Below are 20,990 nucleotides of genomic sequence, written 5' to 3'. Positions count from 1 at the left end.
ACTTTTCTTTGTTTTTATTCCTCAGAAGTAAAGACTGTTCCTAAGCATTCCATTACAGCTCAGCAGCTAAGCCAACGGCTAGGGAGGTCTTCTTGCAATGAATCTTACATCTAATAAGAGATGTTTCCAAGATAGCAGCTTATTTTCAACACAGATTTTTACACATTTTCTAGTTTACCTGATTTTGGAGGGAAACTGATAAAAGCACTCCCCCCCCCCCTATAGATCTGCTTGCTTTAATGGACTGCCTCCCTTGCCTTCATTCAACCACAGCAAGCACTCCAGTGTCCACCACTCCAAGGCTGGTGTTTACTTTGCAAATAGATTTATAGATATTGCTATCGATAGTACAAAATAAAGCAAGAAACGACTGTCTGATCTCCCCTCTGCCATGATCCACAAATGCTAACTTAAAAAACCCACCACCATTACACTGCCAATGGCACCTTAGGTCAGCCAAGGTTTAGAGCAAATATACAGTTTCAAGCAATTCTCCTATACACATATATTGTTAATTGCCTCTTATTATAAACTTTATTAGCCTTCTCCTACTTTGGCAGATTATTTCTGTTACTTTAAAAAAGAAAAAAAGAGGTGTGCCTGAACAGATTAGCTGTTTAAAGCAAGCCAGATTCTTCTCAGAGAAACCTGTAATCAAGGGCATCAAACGCCATTATTGCCATTACCAAGTTGCATCTAAAACTGCATATTAATTCCTTACCAAGACCAGGAACAAGAGCACCGCGTCCAAGTGAGCTCCCAGCAGCATCAATGAGATCCGCTCGACTTGTAAACTGTCCATCTGAGATACTGTACACCAGACTCGAAGCCAGAACTTTAAACAGAGAGCCTACAATCAATCCCTTGAAAGCTCACATATTTATTTGAACTGTGCGTTATGCACAGGAGCTTAATTGTTAAACACAGACAGTTATTTAATTTCTACAGTGAGAGAATCGAGATACCGAGGCTTGTACTTAACTGGAAGCCTTTTGCCCTGGAAACTCTACCTGCTTTTCCCAAACTTCAGCTGAAGCCCCACAGGTCGCTGGCAACCCCAAGCCTCCCTCCATATGTTGCAGGTCAGGGGTATGGAACCTCAGACCTACGGGCCAAAAGAAGCCCTTGCGGGCTCTCTATCCACCCTGGGGACTCTCCCCAGGCCAAGCCCTCTGCCCAGACTAGCTCTGCAACCTCCTTGAATGCTTTTGCCTGGCTGGAATGTCTCCTTGAGCTGTGATAATCCCTCTTGTTTGGCTGCACGGAGAGGAGTGTATGCATAGAAACCCCTTGGCTTTTGTATTGCTGGAATGTAGCTACTATACAACAGTAAGAGTCACATCCACCGTACTACCCACTTTTGCCTCTGACTACACCCACTACTGATTTGCAGCTTCTGGAAGGTACCCCTTGGGCTGAAAAATGTGGGTACTATCAGCGGCGTAGCGTGGGTTATCAGCACCCGGGGCAAGGCAAGTAATTTGCGCCCCCTAACCCGGGGCAAGGCAAGTAATTTGCGCCCCCTAACCCGGGGCAAGGCAAGTACAGTAATTTACTCTCCCAAGCAGCAGCAGCGAGGCTTCTCTTTCCCCCGTGCTCTCCTGGAGCTGCCTCTTTTCTTTCCTTTTTCCCCTTTCTCCAAGGCTTTTCGCTTTCTCTCCTAAATTGATTCCTCCTCCACACCGCGGCGTTTCCTGGCTGCTCCCCCCCTCTCTCCTCCTCGCTCTGCTTGCCTTTCCCTGCCCTGCCTGAGGGCGCCCTGAGGAGACTCCGCTCTCCTTTTTGACCAGGCGAGGTGGAAAAAAGGGGGGAAAGTCTCTTCCCACCCCCTCGCCAGACTCCCTGCTCGGCTCGGCTCACTACCCAGGCGGCCAGTGGAGAGAGTCTTGAGCCGCTTAATTCCCAGCAAGGAATTAGCAGGCTCGCTCCACCTCCTCCTCCTCCCGACTTTGCTGCTGCTGCTGCTGCGCGGCTTTTTTCCTCTACCGACGGCACGCTGTGCCTTGGAGAGGTTCCCGCTTCCTCGAGGGGGGCCGGCCAAACGCGCCCCCCAAAATGTTGCGCCCGGTGCGGCCGGCACCCCTGGCACCCCCCACGCTACGCCACTGGGTACTATATAAGCATGTTGTCCAGGAACAGTAGCACCACCATTGCAGGGGGTTGGACTAGATGGCCCTTGTGGTCCCTTCTAACGCTACAATTCTACGATTCTATGCTCTCAACAGGGGCAGGGCAGCCATGTGTATTTTAGTCATGTGACTGTCACATTCACATGCAAAGCAAGGGTGGAGGAGTGTCTAGTCTTACATGAAAAGGAGATGAGAGGAATGAAATCCACCCCTCTTTCCCTCCGCTGTGCTCACTGCCTCAAGCAATTACAGCTCCCCGACAATCTTTCAGTATCAGAGTGGGGCTAAAAGAAAACCATCTGCAAGTAAAGGAACTCTGCTGCATCAAAGCTGCATCAAAGCATACCCATATCCCCATTTTATATATCAACTGGGCAGATATTTTCATCAAATTTGAACACTAAGCCCTATGCTGGAAATAGGTTTCAGGGCTATACCCAGCTAGCTCAAATCAATGACTGAGAAATAAACTTGGAAGAAGTGCCTTATTTAAGGTGGACAGATGGAGCAAAATAATGATTTACAATAAATAAATATAATGGCATTGGATACATTAAGAGAATTATCTAGGGACCAAGCGGAAAGGCAGCGCAAGATGCATGGCAAATCAGTTTGCTGGGTTTTAAAAAAACCAAACCAACTCAGAGGGAGCAAGAAGGCAGGCTGGAGAGGACTTACTTTTCAAAGATGACAAGCCACTTGTTCCACCAAAGAGCGACCGCGTGGCAGAGCTGCCAGAGCCACCCGGGGGTGGGACTAACATCACCAAATAAGTCCCACATGTGTATATTGGAGTCTTTCGTAGCATTTTTAGAGGCAGACCACAACTAGTGTTAGCAGCTGAAAAGATCAGATGAACATCATGAGAAGCAAAAACAAAAAACAAAAAAAATGCTGTTGCCCATGAAAAAGGCAGAAAAGGAGGGGGAAAGCTAAATTCTGGGATGAAAGCTGGATGGATGGACAAGCGAGATTCAAACCCCAAAGAGAAGCCTACAGTTACTTGTGTTACAATGTAGGATCTTGAGAAGAGACACCATCTACCAAGATAATGCCTTCATCTGAAACAAGAGGGCCCCACACTTCCAGCAGAGACTGTGCAGGAGATGCTCCTGGTGTGCTCTGACACATAGGGCATGAGAAGCAAAATTATCCTTAATACTGGACTCTGCTTATCAAAGCAAATCAAGGTGCAAAATCATTAAAACAAACCCCCTCCTCACCTGCTTGGTCCTCTTTCAGTGTATTGGAGATGGTGGAGCCAGTCAGGGCAGCCAAGGTTGCTGAGGGAGAGGCTCTGTACCTTGAAAGCCTGCTCAGAAGCATCTCATTGATGCTTTTTGCTGAATCCCCCTCTTTCCTCATGAGTATTATCCGCTCTTGGAGGGGATTGGCCACACAGGCGCCATTTTCCACCTAGTCCAATGAGCCAAGACAACACAGAGCATTACCTGTCTGGGAGGGAAAATGCACCCCAAACTCTAGTCCCTGAGCACAGGCTCAAATGGGGGAGGGATGAACCTTAATTATGAGATGCAGACTGCCCATTCTGAGCAGCATCAGCGTTGATCACAATGCAATGAGAAAGATATTGGCTTTGGGCATTTTATAATTATGAAACAAAGGGATGAACACATGAGAAATAAAATATCAAATGGTACACAGGGCACACATTCAGCAGCAAATAAATGAAAATGGAGAAGTGGAAGACAGAGATGGAGTAGTCACAGCTACAAGGCGTAGAAGGGAAAATATTTTGCAAATTGGAAGTACTCTGTAAACAACAAGCAGTAACTAGCCTTAAAGGCATTTGCATCCTGCTCCTTGGCCAAAAAAGCAGCTTACAATATGGTCCCTTACCCTCACAACCTAAGACGACACAAATGGAAAAGGGACCAGGAGGGAGGAGGGGGAAAGGAAGCTCTGGCACTAACTTAAGTTACAGAGAAAAGCCCAATTCCTATCGCCACTCCCCCCCCCAAAAAACACTTTGTAACAGCACTCACTGTGAGCTCAAAAACATCCATGAAGACAGAGTGTCCCTTTGGTGTTTTTTCATTCAAGCTTGCAGGAGACCAAATCCAATAGAAGTAGGTGCCATCCGAAGAAAGATGCACAGTGGTCATAGTGCTGCCAACTGGAAAGTGATCTGCTGGCATTGGGAGAAGCTGACATACCTGTAGCATCACATAAAAGCAAAGGGGACAGGAAGGTGAGAGGACGGGAGGAGAAGGGATAAAAAATATGTTGTACTAACTCTCATGAACACTGACATGATAAACTGGCCTAGTTTATGTGTAATGCTAAAGTGCTTTACTCCTACCTGGTCGATTTGTTGCAGTGCTGTCCTGAACCAAGCTATAGGTTGGCTTAATATGTCATCCAAACTTTGGCTCACGGTTTAGCTCTCATGGACAAACCATGAGCCATCAACTATACAATCTCATGGTTACCATCTTGTGATTAATCCAGAGAGATCTAAACCATGGGCTTGAGGCCAGATAATATGCCAAGCCATTACCACTGAGCAATTCTGCAAAAGACTCATTTTATAATTAACGCCAATTTTTATGCTTTGTAGGACTGTTGAACATACCTACCTATACAGTCGTACCTTGTTTTGCGGCCAGGATCAGTTCCAGCGAACCAAGCCGCTAGCCAAAAAGGACGCAGGGCAAAGCGCCACGTCTGCGCGCAGAGTGGTTTGCGCTTCTGCGCATGCATGAAGCGTGATTTTGCGCTTCTGCACATGTGCAAGCGGCAAACCTGGAGGTAACCCGTTCCGGTACTTCCGGGTTTGCCACGGACGTTCACCGGAATGGACGCTAGACAAGGCGGACGTTCACGGAGGTATTACTATAAAGGAAAGTACTGGAGACCAAATTTGCTTTGTCCAGATACCTTGCTAAAATTGTTACAAAACAAAAGCACTCACATTTTGCAAACTTACATTTGCCAATCAAGCACACTGAAATGTTGCTATTGTGGTTTTTTTAATAAAAAAATTCACTCAATAACCAAATAAGCACTCCCATCAATTGGGAGGGCCGATATGTGAAGCACCTACTTTGCAAACAGAAAATCCCAGGTTCAGCTCCCAGCATCTCCAGGAACAACTGGGAAAGACTTGATGATTTAAATAAGCAAGAAAAAGATTTTATTTACATCAGTCTCCCTTTGATACTTCATATGCTTACTAAGAAAATGGTGCAAATCCGACAGCTAAATCATGTTGTTTTACAACTAAATAGATTATTTACTCTATTGCTTCATTTTTACAACCAAGTCTCACATCGCACTATATACATTTTGCATGATTTCCATTTTAACTGGAAAAGGAGTATCTTTAACATATATGAGGTATCTAACATATTCTTATACGACCAACAGCAATTACAGTTTGCAAGTACAATAGTACAATCCTATTTAATCAACCAGAACATAAGAAGAGCCCTGCTGCATCAGGCCAAAGGCCCAACAGCTTCATTTCGGCTTCACTGACCTGGCCCCACCCTCACAAAAAAAGGAGCAAACAAAAATGAAGAGTCCATGACGGATAGTTTAAAGTTGGATTGATTGTTACTGGAGAAAATTATTTCCATCAAGTGAAGATGTAGTGTTTGGTAGCTGGAGTGTAAATATCAGTATTTGGGAAATGATCCGGTTGGTTCTTCATTTATGCATTTGTGCAAAATGAGGTATATAAATAGACTGACTGTGAACATAACTAATATGCTTTAAAATGCTTTATATGTTTTCAAATTAGACTTGCAGATGACAGCCAGAGAGATGTGTGGCGACAAGTTCTAAGTACAGAATCTAAGCACAGAACTAACATGACAGAAAAAGCAGCAACAACAGAGGACCCCCAACCTACAGCAATCACTTATCCCCTCATCCTAGACAGAGGTAAAAAAAGGTTACAGTAAAGGACCTCTGGACGGTTAAGTTCAGTCAAAGGCGACTATGGGGTGCTGTGCTCATCTTGTTTTTCAGGCCAAGGGAGCCGGCGTTTGTCCACAGACAGCTTGCCCAGCATGCCCAGCATGACTAAACCGCTTCTGGCGCAATGGGACATTGTGACGAGTGCCAGAGTGCACGGAAATGCTGTTTACCGTCCCACTGCAGCAGTACCTATTTATTTACTTGCACTGGCGTGCTTTTGAACTGCTAGGTTGCCAGGAGCTGGGTCAGAGCAATGGGAGCTCATCACCGTCGTGCGGATTCGAACCGCTGACCTTCCGATTGGCAAGCCCAAGAAGCACAGTGGTTTACATCACAATGCTACCCGGGTCCCAACTCTGGTACAGGCACACCAGCCTGCAAAGCCAGCTTAATTTCTCTTCTGCACCTCGGACATAACATCTTGTTTGGAGGCATTATGCAGGCACAGCAGTTTATATACCACATGCTAGCGACTTGTTTGCTGATACCTCAAGACTTAGGATCAGGACCATGAGTCATTGATACAGCTAGCATGCAATATTTTGCTGAGCCACAGATATTCTTGATATTGGATTTCTACCCTTCAAAGAGAAACTGCTACCGTAATCTCTGAAATACACACGGTGGGGGGAAATTATCAGGATCCAAGTAATATTTCTTCACTTCAAGGCAAAAGTCAATAAAGCTTTTAAACCGCTAGATTAAGAAGTTCTACAGGAAAAGATAACACATACACTGGCCCTTTTCTTTTTTTCTTTTTGGAAACTGCAAACGGTCTCCAGAGGACACTGACAGAAAGGTGAAATAACAAGGGGAAAATGGTTTCTGAAAGTAGGCATGTCCTGCATCTTCTTTATTTATCAGTGAAATACCTGTACACTCCCACCCCAACGGCAGCCTTGCAAGTTATCAAAGCCACCCTCTAGGACAGAGCTTTTCAAACTTTCCATGTTGGTGACACGCTTTACTCATGCATCATTTCTCGACACAGTCATTCAGTTTTACTAGCAAACCGAAGGTTAAATTAACCCCTTTCCAGCATTTGCACGGCACATCTACACAATGCAGCCGACACACTAATGTGTCACAACACACGGTTTGGAAAGCTCTGCTCTAGGGTAATGGGAAAAAGCAGCAGGTCTCCAGAGTCTTGATGTGAACCTGGAACACTGTGTTATCAAGGAGAGTTTGTTTGCAAAGTGTGGCTACAGAGAAAAGTGGCTGAATGGACTATAAAATCTCTGATAAACATTTTCAAAAAAACACTATGCCATGGATATGAAATTAAAGATACTGCTCCAATTTTTTACTTTACCTGCAGGGTATTCTGGTCAATAACCTGGAAAAGGGAGTGAGGTTTGTTATCAAAAGAGACGGGTCTGTGAAGAAGCTTGCCATTGCCAAAAGCAACCCAGCCTGGTTCCAACTCTTCATTACGGCAGTACACAAAGCCTCTGAAGGGAAAAAGAAGGGAAGTTACACTTCAATTATGCTGCACCTATATTTATTACAGTTCAGACTAATAATAATAAAAACAATAATTTATTTATACCCCACCCATCTGGCTGGGTTTCCCCATCCACCAACAGAAGACCACTGCAGACATGACTCTCAACACCATTTGCTGTCCTGTGTTTCAGATGACAAATACAGTAATTGACAATATAAACAAACTGAGCATTTAATGATGCCATAGCTTACCGTAAAGTACCATGTAATCCAGATCCTAATTTGCTTATTCCTCTGCCAACTGAGTTTGTTGTATAAAGATAAAGCCCATCTGCTGCAAGGCAGCGTCCTAAGTCTGCATCTGTATAAGGAAACAGTGTTAGAAAAACATGAGAAAACTTGGTATACTTGTTTGTATAACATTAATCTTGTTTATAAAACCCAATAAAATAATAATAACAAATCCAAAAAAGAAAAAAAGAAACGGAGATATGAAAGCTAGGAGCTGAATGGCACCTTAAACCTAGGTTATGGGCACAACAATGGAATGCCTAGGCCTTGTTATATATATATAACAAGAATGCAATGCTGAAAATGAAAGAACTGCAGCTAAAATAGACTTCCGGGTTAGCGCCATCGGCGAATATCTTTTGGACCTGAGATTCAACTTTAGAGATCTGGTTGAACTGTTGAGAAGGAACAAAATCAACTTCAGGTGGGAATTTCCTCAAGGCCTATCCTTTAGTTTTAAAGGAAGAAAAATAAAGATAAGATCAGTGGAAGATAAAACAAAGTTCCTGTACAACTACGAAGAAGACCTACAGAAGAGAATGGGAAAAGAGCCAACAACACTGGACAGAGGATCACCAGACAGAGGATTGGAGCAAAGAGTACGGGAAAGGACATCACCAAGTAAGGGCATCCTGGACATTTCAGCACTGTCTTTTGGATTGGACTCCCCTGTTAACAAACCAATGTTGCCACCAACAGAAGAGGAGCAAGCTTTGGGGGCAGTTGGGGGAGTACCAAAGTAGCCACAGGATGGCGCTACAGGCCTTGAGTTGGAATGTGAATGGTCTCAACAGTTCAGAAAAAAGGAGGAGTGTTTCACTTATTGAAAAAAGAGCAATTGGACTTGATTTGTCTACAAGAAACACATGTGACAAGGTTGCACAGGAAATTATTGAGTAATAAAAAATTAGGCCAAGAATTTATCTCATCGGATAAAGTCAAAAAAAAGAGGAGTGGTCCTCTATGCAAAGGAGAGCCTACTACCTAAATTTATTTTCAAAGATGAACAAGGAAGATTTGTAGCAATTGAAATCCAAACACAAGGATAAATTTTTTTGATAATAGGTATTTATGCACCAAATGAAGGAAAATCGGAATTTTTCAAAAAGCTACATGAGACTTTGATGGACTATTTGGACTACAATATAATTTTGATGGGAGATATGAATGGCGTAGTATCTACAAATATGGATAAGGCGCAAAGACAAATAATTACTAAGGATGGAAGACTACCAAAAACATTTTTTGACATGACTGAAAATATGGACTTAATTGACATTTGGAGAATGAGGAACCCTCTGGGAAGAGAGGGAACTTTCTTCTCTGAGGCTAAAATGACATGGACAAGAATTGACCAAATTTGGGTAACCAGAGGACTGGCTCCAAAGATCAGTAAAGTTGAAATTTATCCTAAGACCAGCTCTGATCGCAATGCTGTGAAGATGGAAATGAAACTGATGCCAACTGGTTCCTTTAGATGGAGGATGAATGATTCTTTGTTTAGGAATGATGAGTTTACTAAAAAGGCCCAGAAAACTTTGAGAGACTATTTTGAGATAAACATGAACACTACCGTGGAAAAAAGAGTAATCTGGGATGCAAGTAAAGCCGTCATGAGAGGATTTTTGATTCAACAGAATGCAATTAAGAAGAGAATGCAAAATGAGAAAAAAGATAAAATATTGGAAAAAATAAAGGAAGGAGAGAATAAATTGAGGGTGAAACCAAAGTCTCAGGAGATTTTGAAAGAAATAAAGTTATATCAAGTTCAATATATGAAAATGACGAATCAGGAAATAGAATGGAATATTAGATAGATGAGACAAAAGACATTTGAATCGGCAAACAAGTGTGGGAAATTGTTGGGTTGGCAACTGAAAAAAAGACAAAAACTAAATACCATTACAAATTTGGAAGTAGAAGGAAAGAATATACAGAATCCAGTGGAAATTAGAAAATGTTTTCAGAGGTATTTTAAACAACTATATACACAAGAAAAGCAGAATGAAATTGACATTGATAAATTTCTGAAATTAAATGGACTACAAAAAATTTCCCAAGAAAATAAATTAATGCTGGATTACAAAATAACAGAGCAGGAGGTAGAAGGGGCCATTCAGAATATGCAACTGGGTAAATCTCCAGGACCGGATGGACTGACTTCTAGATATTACAGAACTTTGAAAGAATGGTTAATACAACCTTTAAAGGAAGTCTGCAATGAAATACTGGAAGGGAAAAGGGCACCAGAGTCGTGGAAGGAAGCGTATATCACACTTATACCGAAAACAACACACATAACAAGACAAAGCAGAACAAGCAACAACTTCACAACACAACACCTCTCAACCCACTGGAGAACAACAACCACCCTCCCAACAGAACACTGACCACCAACTACCACCGAAAAAGTGTTACACAAAAAGAGACTCCACATGGACCCCTCCTGATGGACGCAATACCACACTGGACTTGTACATTGACTGCTTCCGCCACAGAATCCAAACAGATGTGACCAGAAAACACCATCGCTTACAACAAAATCTAAACCATGCTGAAAGGAGAGCCATAGATAATCTCAGAAACAACCCAGACATTATAATTAAAGAAGCAGACAAAGGTGGAGCTGTCGTCATCATGAACAAAACTGACTACATTCAGGAGGCACCCAGACAACTTTCCAATACCGCCTTTTACATAAAATTGGACTCAGACCCCAAACAATAATACAAAAAAGGACTGAACAAGATTGTTAAGGAGCTACCCCCACACATCCAATAACAGATCCTCACCAACACACCAACAGAACCTCGACCAGGAACTTTCTATCTTCCACCTAAAATACACAAACCAGGAAATCCAGGACACCCCATCATTTCAGGTATAGGCACTATTACAGTGGGTGTCTCCGGTTATATGGACACTGTTCTGAAACCATATGCCATCAGTGCTCCCAGCTATGTACGTGACACCACAGATTTTCTGAGGAAAATACAATCTTTAAATAATCTTCCCAACAATACTATACTAGCTACTATGGATGTGGAATCTCTGTATACCAACATCCCACACAACGATGGTTTACAAGCTATAAGGAACACCATTTCAGATAAAACCACAGCGGACTTTGCCACCAAACTCTGCCAATTTGTCCTTACCCACAACAACTTCAAATTCGGTGATGACCTGTTCCTTCAGATCAGCGGCACAGCAATGGGCACCTGCATGGCCCCACAGTATGCCAACATCTTCATGGCAGATTTAGAACAACGTTTCCTAAACTCCTACCCACTCAAACCTCTCTTGTAGCTGCGATACATTGACGATATTTTTATCATCTGGACACATGGTCAACAGACCCTGGACACCTTCCACCAGAAATTCAATGATTTTCACCCCACTATCAACCTAACAATGAATCAATCTATGCAAGAAATACATTTTTTGGACACTACTATAAAAATACAGGATGGGCGCATAGACACCACCTTATACCGTAAACCAACTGACCGACAAACATATCTACATGCCTCTAGCTACCATCCCAAACATACCAAACAGTCCATTGTATATAGCCAGGCACTACGTTACAGCCGTATCTGTTCCAATTCTACAGACAGAGACTCTCACCTAAGAGATCTACAGCAAACCTTTTTAGAACTAAAATACCCAGCAGATGAAGTTAGACAACAGATCAACAGAGCCAGACTGATACCCAGAGAGAACTTGCTGCAAGACAGACCCAAAAAAGAAAATAACAGAACACCTCTAGTCATCACATACAGCTCCCAAGTTAAAACAGTACAACGCATCATCAGAGATCTACAACCTCTCCTGGACAATGACAGTTCTCTTTCTCAAGCTCTGGGAGGAAGACCTTTCATTGCCTACAGACAGCCACCCAATCTTAAACAACTCCTAACCCACAATAATACTACAACCAGACTTAACACGGACACTGGCACCAGAGCCTGCAATAAACCCAGATGCCAACTTTGCTGCCACATACACCCGGACAACACCATTACTGGCCCCAACAACATCACACATACCATCTCGGGACTATTTAATTGCTCATCGTCTAACATTGTGTATGCCATCAAATGCCAACAGTGTCCTTCAGCTCTCTATATTGGACAAACAGGCCAAACCTTACGCCAAAGAATAAATGGACATAAATCTGACATCAAGAATCACAAGACAGAGAAACCAGTAGGAGAACACTTCAATCTCCCAGGACATTCTATACAAGATCTCAAAGTAGCTGTTTTACTACAAAGGAATTTCAGAAATAGACTAGAAAGAGAAGCTGCTGAATTGCAACTCATTACCAAACTTAAAACCATGGAGAGACCTGGCCTGAACAAAGACATTGGATTCTTATCTCATTATACATGACAAAGCCATTTTTCACCTTTTCACCTCTTGCTTTTTCCTGTAAGACCTACTGCAGTCGTTAAGAGTCGTCAACAGGCTCATCACAGCTATCTGCCAATCACCCATTCCCACCACCCTTCTGAGTAATACCCCTCCCCACCTTCTCACTATATAGAAGGATCTGGCAACTTCTGTTTCAGTGTATCTGAAGAAGTGTGCATGCACACGAAAGCTCATACCAAGAACTAACTTAGTTGGTCTTTAAGGTGCTACTGGAAGGAATTTGTTTTGTTTTGTCTGAGGGGAAACACACAGAAAAGAAAGGGGTGGGAAGGGAAATGGAATGGTGTACCCTTGAAGAAGGCGTGGCTAGTTAGCTGGAACCCTGAATAGGAGTGGTACAATATTTGTCTCCTACTTGTTAGATGATTTTTCATATTACAGACTGGGAAACAACTTAACCATATCTAGCAGTAAAATCCCACCTTTGTACAAACAACATTATAACATGTGTGTCTGCTGCAGTGGACTCCCCTTGTGCACAAGGGCTTTCCATGTAAGCTGCACTGGGAGCCTTTTCGGCTGAACAACAGGGTGCCAATGCAATCAATCAATCAATCAATCAATCAATCAAATAAATAAATACCTTCTGACTGTCTGCGCAGCACCAGCTGTCACCTGTCTACCCTTACAACTTCAGACTGTGGTTATTTAAAAGGCAAGGCAATCCCAATGCAGAAATGTTCTTGTTCTTTAAATTCACAAATCTCACCTTTATTTTCTGAGCCCGAGCCCGGGTTGGCATCAGGTGCTGGCAACATATCTTCAAACCCCCAGGACACCATGTGTTTGCCCCCAAGCAAACAAGAGGGTGATCCAGGCCCCCCTTCCAAAAGCAACAACCTTTAGAGAATGAATACAAAGTAAAGTTTAGAAATGGGGGAAATGCTTCTGTGAAATGGAAATAATTAGCTAAAGACAGACATACAGTGCACATTAAAATATACTGTACTGTTCCGTCTATAAGATGCCCCTATTTTGGGGGACTCAGATTTAAGAAAATGGGGGGGGGGGGAGATGGCCCCATGTATAAGATGCCCCCTAATTTTTGATATTATTTTTTAGGTAAAAACCTAGTCTTATACATGGAAAAATACGGTACTTAAATGGTGGATGGCTTATGTATGAACAGTAAGGACTATTAGTGTAGTTCTAGTTTGTAAATAGCTCTGGGTAAGGGTGGGGAATGGGCTTTTCTAATTGCTCACTCTAAGTTTTAAAAAAATCCCAACATTGATGCATGAGTATATTTTTAAGATTCGTCTTTGATCTATAGCAATATGATTGCCCCCAGAAGCCTTCTTCCTACCTGTGTAACACATCAGCTACAGGCAGGGATCCCAACTCTGTTTGCTTCTGTAAAAGGTGTACTGTGTGAACAAACGTTTTCAATGATCCCCTGAGGAAAGAGTTAAAAGACAAAGCAGCAGTCACTCTTGGAAACTGCAGGACAACAACAGATGCTCTTAAAAAGTCCAGCAAACTCTTACTGGTTCAAAGCCTCAAGATGTCTTCATGAAATACAACTTAGAACACACCTCCTCTGAGTGTGTTTCTACATTTACCAAATTTCATGGAACACCAATGACATGGGGTAGATAGCCATATTATATACCAGAGATCCTTTTTACATAAACCTTCATTATCTAAAGCTTCAGGATACCTTACCGGTTTCACAGAAGAGTCTGGAGATTTTCACCTGCCTTTGAGATTCTATTATAATTTGGGATGGAAGGACGATAACAATGGGCAAACTTAACAATAGGCTAACGCCTCCATCCTCATCAGTTTTCTTCTCCTAGGTTGCTTCTTTACCATGCTTGAACCGACAAGGTAGGATGTGAGTGGAACTGTTAAAGTAATATCATGGTTGGTATGGAAGGATCCATCAAAACAACAGTTCTGTACCCCATGCAGCCACCAGTACGGTGATCACATCAGCAAACTGGCCTGCAGCAGCTATTCCACCACTGATAAAAATTGGGTGTGCAACTGATGCAAAGCAGCATGGTGTGAACTGTGCAAACTCTTGTGCGCAACAGCAAAAGAGTTGATGTGAACTTGACTGGCACATGTACAGACACAAGGATACTACAGAGCCAATACTCCCTTTGCTCCCATTCGTCACAAAAGAATAACCAGTAGTGAAGGCAAGACACTGGTAGATAAGACATAGGGGAAGGAATCAACACTGGCTACCTTACAGGGCAGCACCTATAAGGCTGAGGGCAGTCAGAAGTCAGAAATTCAAAGGAATGTCCACAGCACAGAATTTCAGTATGGAAGGCAGGTGCAGCCCTACTCAAAGGAGTTTTCTTCCAGAGCATAAACTCAGAGCAAAATCAATTCAAGGGCATGAAACTGTAGAAAATTGAATTAGAAGGAATTGGCTTGCCTTATGTCTTGAGTTGCATTCAAGTAAGGAAATTGTGGGGGAGGGGAGCAGAAGGGCAGTCTCAGTCATTTAGACTACAACAATATTTGTATGGTTTCTGTATCATACAAATGCAATTACAATACAGTTAAGATCTACCACATACTGTAAACATAATCAAGATAGGAAGCATAAAGGTACACAGAAATTAACATTGCCCCAAAACATTTCTGTAGCCAATAATTAGCCTAAGTTGTGTAAAGAGAGTCCACTTCTGCAAAAGTACAGATATCCTTTTTACAAAAAGTATCAGATGTAGAATCATATTGGGAAATGCACTGTCTCCAATATGGCAGCCAGATAAGAACATTTTGGTAATGTTTATTGCATGTAACCCTTTCCATATGAGAACACATATGGTGTCATTTCTGTAGCTGAGGAATCCATTTGTGAACATTAAAATAACTATAATATTAATTTTAAAATAAACATTTCACCTAAATATCTTATCCAAAGTATCTTTCTTTCTTTCTTTCTTTTTCTTTCTTTCTTTTTGGTGTGAAAGTTGATGACATAACCCTTCAAAACAGGTAATAATGCTGAAGACACTACAACACCTTAAACTGGTCTGTGAAACCATTCTGGTAGATGACTGGGAGAAATATCCAGCATACATCTCTGGACTGATAATTGTGCATTCTTTATCAGTATTCAAATCACACAATGTTTTGTGCTGCCATGCAAATAATACTAATGAGGAATCACACAATACAGGTTACATTCCCACAGACAACCACAATAGAGGAGCCACAGGAAGTGATATTCAGAACTCTTTAAAAGATCACATCAGAATGAAAAATAAGCCTCAAAGAAAATCTAAGTGGCAGAAAAAAATAGGCCAAAAAATTCGGTTCAACTCTACTAAACTTAAAAGAGGATAAAAAATGGGGAAAAGAGGAAGTTATTCAACTATTTGACAAAATGTGTGAGAGGTCAAACCTGCACCAGAAAGAAGATGTATGTACCTGCTGTGAAAAGTGATATTAAAATAGATAAGAATGAATTAAGAACAGAAGAGCAGCAAAGCCCTGGAAGCTAAATATCATGCAAAGTACCAGTATTTGGTTGGGTTTTAGAAGTCCATTGAGAAAGACTGGCACAATACAAACATGCGGGGAGAGCTTTTGCAAATTATATGGAAGTTACCTTCAAAGCAGGAGACCTTAATAAGATGTACACAGCACAAACTGTACAACTGTTTAGGAGCTCTAGTAAAGATATGTAGAATGTAGGACTCTTAGCCATGTGGACTCATGTCCCTTTTAAGACAATTTCTGCAGGAATTAAAAATGCTTCTCTTAAGCTAATTCATTGTTTGTATGGCACAGTCGCCTAAGTGTTAGAGTGGATGTGAGGACTGAGGCACTGTATACGTGGCAGCTTTTCCCTACGTTGAGCATTTCTGGGATAATATATTTAATTCCAGCTTATACTATAACATTAATATAATAATATAATATAATATAATATAATTAATATAATATAATATAATATAATATAATATAATATAATATAATAAGCAAACTGTTCCTAAGTCTCCTGTACCTGCTCCGTTATCATTTTTACTGGCCCTAAATTGCTCCCTAAGGATCTGCTGATGTTTCTTCTTGTAGCAGCCTGGATGACTATTGTAGGAAGTTGGAAAATGTCCTCAGACTTTATCCTGGAGGGCATGTATAAGCCTTTTGTTTCATAGCTTTACCTGAGAAACTGACTCATGCCATCTGGCTTGCTATGAATTGTGTAAAACCTGATGTTTTTGCTACAGCTTGGTTCCCCTTGGTCTCCCTCATCAGTGATTCTGTAGGAGGACAGTTTCCACCATCTTCTCAGATGAGCCACTGAAAAACTCATTGAACTTGAACTCTTGTATTATCCATCTCCTTATCTCCCTCCTCTCCTTTTACCCCAATTCTACTTTAGGTTATCTGTCAACTGTGAAACTGACCTGTGGCCTCTCTCTCTCTCTCCTTGTTTTCTTTACGTAATTGTCTTGAGCAGGGATCAAGCAAACTTTTTCAGCAGGGGGCCGATCCACTGTCCCTCAGACTTTGTGGGGGGCTGGACTATATTTGGGGGGGGGGGATGAACCAATTCCTATGCCCCACAAATAACCCAGAGATGCATTTTAAATAAAAGCACACATTCTACTCATGTAAAAACACCAGGCAGGCCCCACAAATAACCTAGAGGTGCATTTTAAATAAAAGGACACATTCTACTCATATAAAAACACGCTGATTCCCGGACCGTCAGCGGGCCAGATTTAGAAGGTGATTGGGCCAGATCCGGCCCCTGGGCCTTAGTTTGCCTACCCATGGTCTTGAGGTTTACCTGCATTGCATAGTTTGTATTATACTCAAAAATTACTTTTTAAAATGTTTGAAGAAGCTGCATACATCCAGGTATATCAAATGATTCTGTCGTGCTTTATTCAGATGACAGTGAAAATTCCAGGAAGAGTCCATGAATAAATGCTGGCAATGCAGTGAGACAAACATGGGGGAGAAATTTAATTTGACAGCTGTTCTCAATTTGCCCATTAAAAGTGCTGGGATTCTCAACCATTTCTAATAATTTTCGCAACTCAAATAAAAGCCAGCACAACTCACTGTAACCCTTTCTGCAAGTTTGTTTTTATTTAAACATTTTGAGTATAATACAAATTGTGTATCTATTGCGATCTTTATGGTTCATGGCTGGAAAATGATGGCATCATGTTCTCTAAATATAGCTTTATGGTTTTGTTTTCTGCTAAGTCATAAATGAGCTGGAAGCACAACAAAAACAAAAACCTACTTTGCTAGTCTGCTTCTGAAAAATGATTAAAAATGAGACCACAGAATTATTACATGACATTAATCCCATGAATGCATAGTTGGAAATCTCATGTTCTCTGAGCCAATGTCCAAACCATCAGTTTCACAAAATCCAGTGATGCTACATAAAGGAATCCCAGCAGGGGTAACAAGGTCAATACCATCCCAAGGTCTAAAGGCTCCTTCCCTGGCACTAAGGCAGCTAAGGAATATCCAATACCAGAATTTTTTGGAATCAATAGATTATTAGTAAGTGCCATTTCTCAGAACTGTCCACCCATATACCTGAGCTTTCTGACACACTATCTGTAAGTCAGACTAGCATTTGCATGCAAAGAACCTGCTGATGCTCAAAAGCATAATCTAAAAGGATTATAAAAATGAATCAAAGAAAGAAGAGCTGGAGCAAAGAACATGCCTATATTAGTTATAAAACATTTAAGAAAACATAGTTCTACTGATCTGGTCTTCAAAATATTTAAAAACTTGCTAATTGCTTTTGCACAGTGTATACTAATGTGGGAAGCTACATTTTACTTGTAATTCTTATGCCTTTACTTATAGAGAGCTCTTCTACAACAAAACATTCACATGCCCAAGTCTTTTTTTTTTTCTTTTGGTGATTGGCTACAGCCATTTTAGGAGAAACCATGGCAAGACGGGAGAGAGATATATCACAGATTACAAAAGTTCCCATAGGAAATCATTGGTGTATTATGTGAATGCTCACCTAACAAATGATTTCCTGGGAATGCATTGTGTTTGGAAAGTGGGACCTTAGTGTACTTTAATATTCACAAATGGATTCCTTGACCCACAAAACAACATAAACCCCACTGTACAGGTTCCTTTAAATTAGTGGTTCCCAACTGAGGGTTCATGTAACCCACCCAGCAGGACCATAGCACCAGTGCTTTTTTTCTGGGGGGACGCAGACCCCTAAACATTTTGTGAATCTAAGTTTGGCCTCATGGAGGGGCAGTATTTCAATATGAGTAGGAAAATGAGAGTACCCCTAAACATTTTTTTAGGAAAAAAAGCACTGCATTCACATAACAAAAAATACCATAGAGATATCAAAATGTTCAAAAGTAGGGGGACCATGGTTTGGCTTTTGAAAAACAGGGGGTCCGCAGTACTTAGCTAGTGGGGAACCCCTGATTTTATGATATGGGAAGGCTGTGTTAGAACAATCCTGGAAGCAAACAACTTCCCACCACTGCCACCTATGCCTCAATCCATGCCAATACACATTCTTCCCTCTGCTGCTAGAAATTAAAAGCTGTGGCTAGGTGGAACAGGAGAAAAGGAGGCAACGGGACAACAAAGCCAAATTCCCATCCCTGAGCACAGTCCTGAATCCCTGGGCACATCTTAATATTTCTGCCACAGTTTAACATGGGCATACAAAGGTAATCAATGAAATGATCTGCACGCCCAGATTTCCCACCCTACGCCTCTCCTACCTTGCACAAGCCAAGGCAACAAGGGCAGCAGCAGCGTTTTCTTTTTGCTTCTGTGGAATCTGTTGGCCCGAAGCGGACGTCTCCTCCAGCCATGAGCAGAGCAAGGACTCAATGCCATTGAGACAGTCCACAGGCTCCTTAGTCAAGCTCAAGGGCTGACAGTCACGAAGGCAAGTCAAGAGCACCTCAGCAGTTATGTTACAAAGGGAAGGGTCTGTTCTGCTCTGGGACTCAATGAGAGGGAAGACCAGGAGCAGCCCCATCCGCGAAGTGAAAGGTGCTTGTTCAGGTTGCTGTAGTAGGCCTTGCCGCTTGAGCAAGGCAAGGGCTTCCTCATCCCCAGAGTTTTCCCGTTCATGCTGTTCCTCCAAGGCAAGCTGGCGCTGGGCATTCCAGAGTCCACGCAGAGCATTCAAGCGGTATTCTAGCAGGCGGGCATAGGCGTTGCTCTGATTTCCACAGACAGAACGCAGGCGCTCCGACAGCTCCGTTGGATTCTTGGTTTCAAATGTTAAGATCTAGGCAGGGAAAAGAAGTGCATGCTGATGAATTAATGTGGCAGGATGCCTTTAGAAGAACTTTTGCACAAGTCAAGGCACTTGCTTTCAGTACCTAATGTGTAAATAAATATGACACAAAGGCAGAAAGTTCTAATAAAATAAAACCATATGTTTCAGATGAATCAGGTCATCTAAATTCAGGACTAACTGAACAAATTGTGCACTTTAGGAGGTAACAACTGCAACACGATCTGTAATCACATTTAATAAATGTTTTAAGATGCTTACTAAATTAAATTTACATCAAATAAATTTGAGCATGTAGGGTAAGGGGGATTGCAACCCAGATCACAGTACGCAGGAAGGAAGGTTTTTAGTCTTTTCTCCCTAGCTACAATCTCCAAGAATTTTGCACCCTACATGTTAATTAGCACTGGGAGAAAACTCATGGACAGAACTTTCTCTCCTTGTGCACTACAAATAATGCTATGAGATCTGAAGCTGTACATTATGCCTCAACTCTTCAGCTAGCTTCCCATCAGATACAAGATGCTATGACATACCTCCCTCCTCCTGAGAACAAGCAACACCACTTCAAAGAAAAATGATATGGAAGATTATAACAGAGAATCAACGTGGGAAGTTATTTCCTCTTTAATTAGCTTGTTTCTGTTTTTTAGAAATTAGCCATAGCTAGCTGTCTTGTTGGAACAGCACAGTGATGCAAATGCTTACACCTCTGAGCAAAGACTAGCTTTGCTAAGTATCAAAACTGTATTTTAGGTCTTTCCTCCGGCTCAAATACAGAGTAAATTAAGTGAATTAACAGATGTTGAAAAATTGAACACTAAAATAAATATATATTATCAAAAATACATAAAATACTCCTAAAATATAGAACAGTAACTAAATAAGTAAAAGGATTCATGATAAAGCAGGTGTTAAATATAGGGGGAAATATTCTATAGGAGACATAAGAAACTCTATAGAAAAAAACCCATATTTTTATGTCCGAAAACAAAGGGTTACATAGTGGGGTATGTCAAACTACATTTTCCATCTATAATAAACATATTCTACGTATATCATTTTAGTTTTCCAAAGTTTCATTAACTGGCAACAGTTTTTCAAAGTGGCATTTTACAGTTGAGTAAAACAACCAGAAGCATTACATGAAAGATGACGCAGAATTCCTATATTTTTTTCTAATCTTCAGCTAAACACCTCACCAAGAAAATAGACAATAGGTTAATGAGACCTAATTTAGTGATAGTTTTGCTTTCTCATTTGCTATACGGAGAGGAAATTTTAAGTAAAGAATAAAATCAGATAAGCTTAATACAATGCAACACATACTGGTTTAGCAAATTATGTTGGTCACAAAAACACGTACTCTGCCAACCCAAACAAATGAAAGGAAAAATCTGTGTTTTATCTTTATCCCCATCTTTGAATTTCTTAGCATTAAAAAATATATTACTTGAAATGTTTTTTATATTAAACAGCTCGTGACCAACAAA

General features: G+C 41.4%; 1 protein-coding gene across 8 annotated transcripts in view; it reads right to left on the bottom strand.

The window, feature by feature from the left end:
* HECTD4 (HECT domain E3 ubiquitin protein ligase 4) overlaps nt 1-20,990 on the bottom strand; it is a 121,969-nt gene that overhangs the window by 84,421 nt on the left and 16,558 nt on the right. For 5 of the 8 annotated variants that reach the window (XM_028741328.2, XM_028741329.2, XM_028741332.2 and 2 more), the window contains exons 2-10: nt 18,971-19,488; nt 13,561-13,650; nt 12,964-13,094; nt 7,776-7,884; nt 7,390-7,528; nt 4,136-4,306; nt 3,353-3,545; nt 2,808-2,969; nt 722-850 (exon numbers count right to left, since the gene is read on the bottom strand). In XM_028741328.2, the coding sequence (XP_028597161.2) occupies nt 722-850; nt 2,808-2,969; nt 3,353-3,545; nt 4,136-4,306; nt 7,390-7,528; nt 7,776-7,884; nt 12,964-13,094; nt 13,561-13,650; nt 18,971-19,488 (1,642 nt within the window). The remainder of the gene's footprint in view (nt 1-721; nt 851-2,807; nt 2,970-3,352; nt 3,546-4,135; nt 4,307-7,389; nt 7,529-7,775; nt 7,885-12,963; nt 13,095-13,560; nt 13,651-18,970; nt 19,489-20,990) is intronic. The other 3 variants (XM_028741331.2, XM_028741335.2, XM_028741334.2) reach the window with 1 other exon arrangement.

This window comes from Podarcis muralis, chromosome 7 (assembly GCF_964188315.1).
Source record: "Podarcis muralis chromosome 7, rPodMur119.hap1.1, whole genome shotgun sequence".
In the NCBI taxonomy this organism is placed as follows: domain Eukaryota; kingdom Metazoa; phylum Chordata; class Lepidosauria; order Squamata; family Lacertidae; genus Podarcis; species Podarcis muralis.
The sequence above is the reverse complement of the archived record's forward strand: the minus strand, read 5'-3'. Positions and strand labels throughout refer to the sequence as shown.